The sequence below is a fragment of the Centropristis striata genome, chromosome 13 (assembly GCF_030273125.1).
Source record: "Centropristis striata isolate RG_2023a ecotype Rhode Island chromosome 13, C.striata_1.0, whole genome shotgun sequence".
Taxonomy (NCBI): Eukaryota; Metazoa; Chordata; class Actinopteri; order Perciformes; family Serranidae; genus Centropristis; species Centropristis striata.
This window is the reverse complement of record NC_081529.1, coordinates 21,765,709-21,770,344: the sequence shown is the minus strand read 5'-3', so window position 1 is coordinate 21,770,344 and position 4,636 is coordinate 21,765,709. Positions and strand designations below refer to the sequence as shown.

General features: G+C 35.9%; 1 protein-coding gene across 1 annotated transcript in view; it reads right to left on the bottom strand.

Moving 5' to 3' along the window:
* cdipt (CDP-diacylglycerol--inositol 3-phosphatidyltransferase (phosphatidylinositol synthase)) overlaps positions 1–3,363 on the bottom strand; it is an 8,635-nt gene extending 5,272 nt beyond the window's left edge. Inside the window, exons 1-2 of the mRNA XM_059348663.1 lie at positions 3,181–3,363; positions 2,006–2,140 (exon numbers count right to left, since the gene is read on the bottom strand). Coding sequence (XP_059204646.1) covers positions 2,006–2,140; positions 3,181–3,223 — 178 coding nt within the window. The 5' untranslated portion in view covers positions 3,224–3,363. The remainder of the gene's footprint in view (positions 1–2,005; positions 2,141–3,180) is intronic.
* Positions 3,364–4,636: the final 1,273 nt, after the last annotated feature.

Genomic DNA, 4,636 nt, shown 5'->3' with positions numbered 1-4,636 from the left:
TTACAAAAAGTGCAGTTTTTCTTTTATTTGCTTTTTTAAAACTTTTTGTATTATTTATGTATTTATATTAATAAAACATGTAGTTTTCATTCTTTTTAAAATTGCAATATTCTTTACCATTCATTTTAGTTTCAGTCTATTTCTTTTAACTCTATTGTATAATATGTATATAAGCAAATGTACAGAAAAAGTATGTGAACCCTTTGAAATTACCTAGTTTTCTGCATTAATTTGTCATAAAATGTGATCTCATCTGCATCTAAGTCCAGAGTATAGACTAACACAATGTGCTCAACCTAATACCACACAAACAAATATAATATTTCATGTCTTTATTGAATATATCCATTAAACATTCAAAGTGTTGGTGGAAAAAGGAAATTAATCCTTGATTTAATAACTGGTCGAACCTCCTTTAGCAGTAAAAACCTCAACCAAACACTTCTGATAGCTGCTGATCAGACCTGAACAACGTTCAGGAGGAATTCTGGACCATTCTTGCTTTCAGAACTGCTTCAGCTCAGCCACATGGAGAGGATGTCTGGTGTGAATGGCTCTCTGGAGGTCGTTCCACAGCATCTGTTGGATTGAGGTCTGGGCTCCGACTGGACCACTCAGATTTTTTTTTTTTAGTCATCCTGTAGTAGATTTACTTTGATGTTTAAGGTCATTGTCCTGCTGCATCAGCCAACTTCTACTGATCGTCAGCTGGCAGACAGCCACGCTGTCATTAACCTGTAGAATACCTTGATACAATTAGGAATACATTTTCCCCTCAATGATAGCAAATGGTCCAGGCCCTGAGGCAGCAAAAAAAGCTCCCTCCATCATTCTTCACTGTTGGGATGATGTTCTCATGTTTCAGTACAGGGCTCTTTTTAAACCATACATAAAGCTGCATATTCTTTATGAACAATTCAGCCTTAGTTTCATAAGTCAACAAAACATTTTCCTAGTAGTGTTGGGGAGTGTCAAGGTGCTCTTTGGCAAACTTCAGGCATGCAGTGATGTTTCTTTGGAAAGCAGCGGCTTTAATCTTGTGTGTGTGGTAGACTAGAGATGACTAGAGATGTTAACCTGTTCCAATGACTCCTTAAAGTCTTCACTTGTTACTCTGGAGTTCTTTTTTACCTCACTGAGCTTTCTGCATTGTGCCTTTGGAGTGAACTTGGCTGGACGCCCACTTCTAGGGAGAGCAGCCACAGCACTAAATCATCTCCATTTGTGGGCCATTTGTCTAACTGTGGACGGGTGAATACCTAAAGTCTTTGAGATTACTTTGTAACCCCTTCCAGTCTGATGCAAATCAACCAGTCTTTATCTCAGGTCTTCAGAGATCTCTTTTTTGCGAGGCATGGTTTACATGAGCAGATGTTTCTTATGAATAGCAAACTCAAAAGTTGTTTGTGTTTTATATAGGTCAAAGTATCTCTACACCTCACTCAAATCTTGTTTCATTGTTAGGACTCCAGTTTGCTAATTCCTGACTCCAATTAGCTCTTAATGGAGCCATTGGCCAAATTGGTACACTTACTTTTTCTAACAGCATTATGAATGTTTCATGGATATATTCAATAAAGACATGAAATGTTATAATTGTTTTTGTGGTATTAGGTTATGCACGTTGTGTTTGTCTATACTTGGGAATAAGATGCAGATCAGATCACATTTTATTACAAATTAATGCAGGAAACTAGGTAATTTCAAAGGGTTCACATACTTTTTCTATCAACTGTATGGGTATGTGAATATTTTTTTTGTGATTTATTTTTGTAATAATATGCACATAATTACTTATACTTTTCTTTAAAATAAAATAAAAAAATAAATAAAATAAAATAAAACTATATAGCATATTGTTTATCTGGGGGGCAACTTTTCCAAAATGATTCTGGTTTTTATCAGCTCTGGACTGACTTCTGGATAATAAAGTGAAAATGTTCAGAGGGACAGTAAAGGTGAGGAGGATGTTGGTGGGAGGTGATGCTGTTTTGCAGGTACATACACTGATTGAGCGCACGGGCAGCGTGGCCGTCGAAGGCGTCCAGCAGACCGCTGAGCATGTAGCAGAAGGCGGCGGGCCAGGGGCAGCAGGGCATCAGGTAGAAAGAGATCAGAGCCAACACGATGCGGGCGTAACCTGCAGGGACAAAGTACAAGAGACACCTGAAGCCCCGGAGCAGCAAACAAGGAGCTCTGACCCGTTTAACGGCTGATAAAGATAATAAACTCAGTAGTTCCAGATATAATTCCCCTACTCTACACCTCAGAGAGAAATATTGTAATTTTGTAATAATTCACTAAAAACAAAGCAATAAATGAGGAATAAAAATAAACTTAATCCAGTGTAACACACATTGGTGTGACTAGTCTCCCATTAGTGCCACTGTAAGAAAAAATAAATAGATTACATTATGATTAACTTGTTTTCTATCATCGTGTCTTTTTTGAGTCGAGTTTGGTGTTATTTGTCTCCCTTTAGCGCTGACTGTAAGATAGATACATAGATGGAGTAGATGGACACCATATGGAGTTTGGTATGAATGGTCTGTTTGCAGCGTCCACTGTAAAACTGATTGATAGATTACATAATGTCTGACTGAATTTCCCCACTGCGGGAGAAATAAAGACTCATCTTATCTTGTACTTGCTTTCTATAATAAACAGATTACATTATGATTAACTTGCTTTCTATAAACATGTCTTTTTCGAATGGAGTTTGGTGTGATTGGTCTGATAGCAGCGTCCACCATGAGAAAAGTAAATAGATTACATTATGTGTGACATTTTCTATAATCATGTCTTTTTTGAATGGGATTTAGTGTAATTTGTCTCCCATTATCACACCCTGTAAGATAGATAAATAGATTACACTATGTTTCACTTGCTTTATATAATCGTGTTTTTTTTTAATGGAGTTTGGTGTAATTTGTCTCCCAGTAGCACCCACTGTAAGACAGATAATAGATTACACAATGTGTTAGTTATTTTCTATAATCATGTGTTTTTGAATGGAGTTTGGTGTAACTAACGGATAAATAGATTACACTATGTGTGACTTATTTTCTAAAATCACGTCTATTTTTAATGGACTTTGGTGTGATTTGTCTCCTGCAGCATCCACTGTATGGAGGCTAAAGCTAAGCTAGCTACATGTTGGTTAGAGGCGGTAAAACTCACCGATCAAATTGGGAACGAAGAAGAAAATATTTTCCTCCGTCATCTTTGATGTTTCGGTGGATTTCTGTCGTTGTTTTGTTTCGGTTAGCTTCGAGTTTTGACTCGTATTTCACAGGAAAACTCACTAAAAGCGCCAGTTGGATATTTGTTGAGCGATGACTTCCTCTCAGCAGCGAAACGTCAAGTTTCTGATTTCACACCGACACAACGGCAACACTACTTCCTGCTTGTTTTCAGAATAAGAGCGCCATGTGACTACTTTTTAAACAAAACAATCTGAGAGCCATATAAAAACAAAACATCAGCTTTTTCGGAAATGTTCTGATGGTCATTTTTGTGTGTTAACACTGCACTGTATTTATAGTATGCACTGAACAAGACATTTTAATGAACAAAACGTTCAAATAAACTGTCATTAAGTGAAAATACAGTGTGAAAGGGTCAAAGTTATGAGACCAAACCGGTAAACGGCCGCACTGTATTATTTTTTTGTAAATTAAGTTGATCATTTGGAGCTGTTTTTATAGGCAATATTCATCACAGTATCATCAAGTTTTTTTCTGTGTTGTTTGTTTATCGTCCAATAAAGAAAATAAACACTAGTAAATATTTTTTCTGGCAATATCCAAACAATGGAGTGATGAATATAAAATAAGGGCACACTAGTTTATTTAAAATAATAATAATAATAAAAATAATAATAATACATTAAATTTGTATAGTGCTATAAAATGTACTCAGAGACCCTTGATATAATTGCAGTATTTTTTTCAGATATAGTATTTTTACTCAAGTACTGTACTTTAGTACAAATTGGAAGCACTTGTACTTTACTTGAGTCTCTTTTTTAAATTTATCTGACAGCTTTAATTACTTTAAAATTAAGATTTGTACACATGAAAAACATATGAGTTCATAAAATACAGTGTTCGTGATAAATAATTATGCCAACACTTTATACACGACACTGAAACAATTTATCAATAAGTAATGTTGTAGTTGACCGATATTTATGTTACGTTGTGCTTTTATTTTTAAGAGTCTTGTTTTTACCGAGTCTGTGTTTCCGGTTGGTCGTGTCGTGACGTCATGTGACGCGAGCACGGCGTGCAGCGCGCGCCTCCCCTTTAATAACGTCTCACCGAAACCCCTGATCGAAACAAACTGAAAGTTATTTTTAGGCTTTTATTCTCTGAGGTCACCGGAAGTGCATTTCCGCCACGGCAAGAAAATAAAAGTAAAAAATTAATTAATTTAGATACATAAAATAAAGACTAAATAAATATACCACATGAATGATGGGTGATCTGACTATTCAAAATTGTTTTTGTTATTTATTTTACGATAATGGTGTAGGTGACAATATTTAAGAGACTCCCAGGTCGCCACATAAAGACAATAAAGACTTCTGGGTGTCCACATAAAGACAATAAAGACTTCCAGGTGTCCACACAGA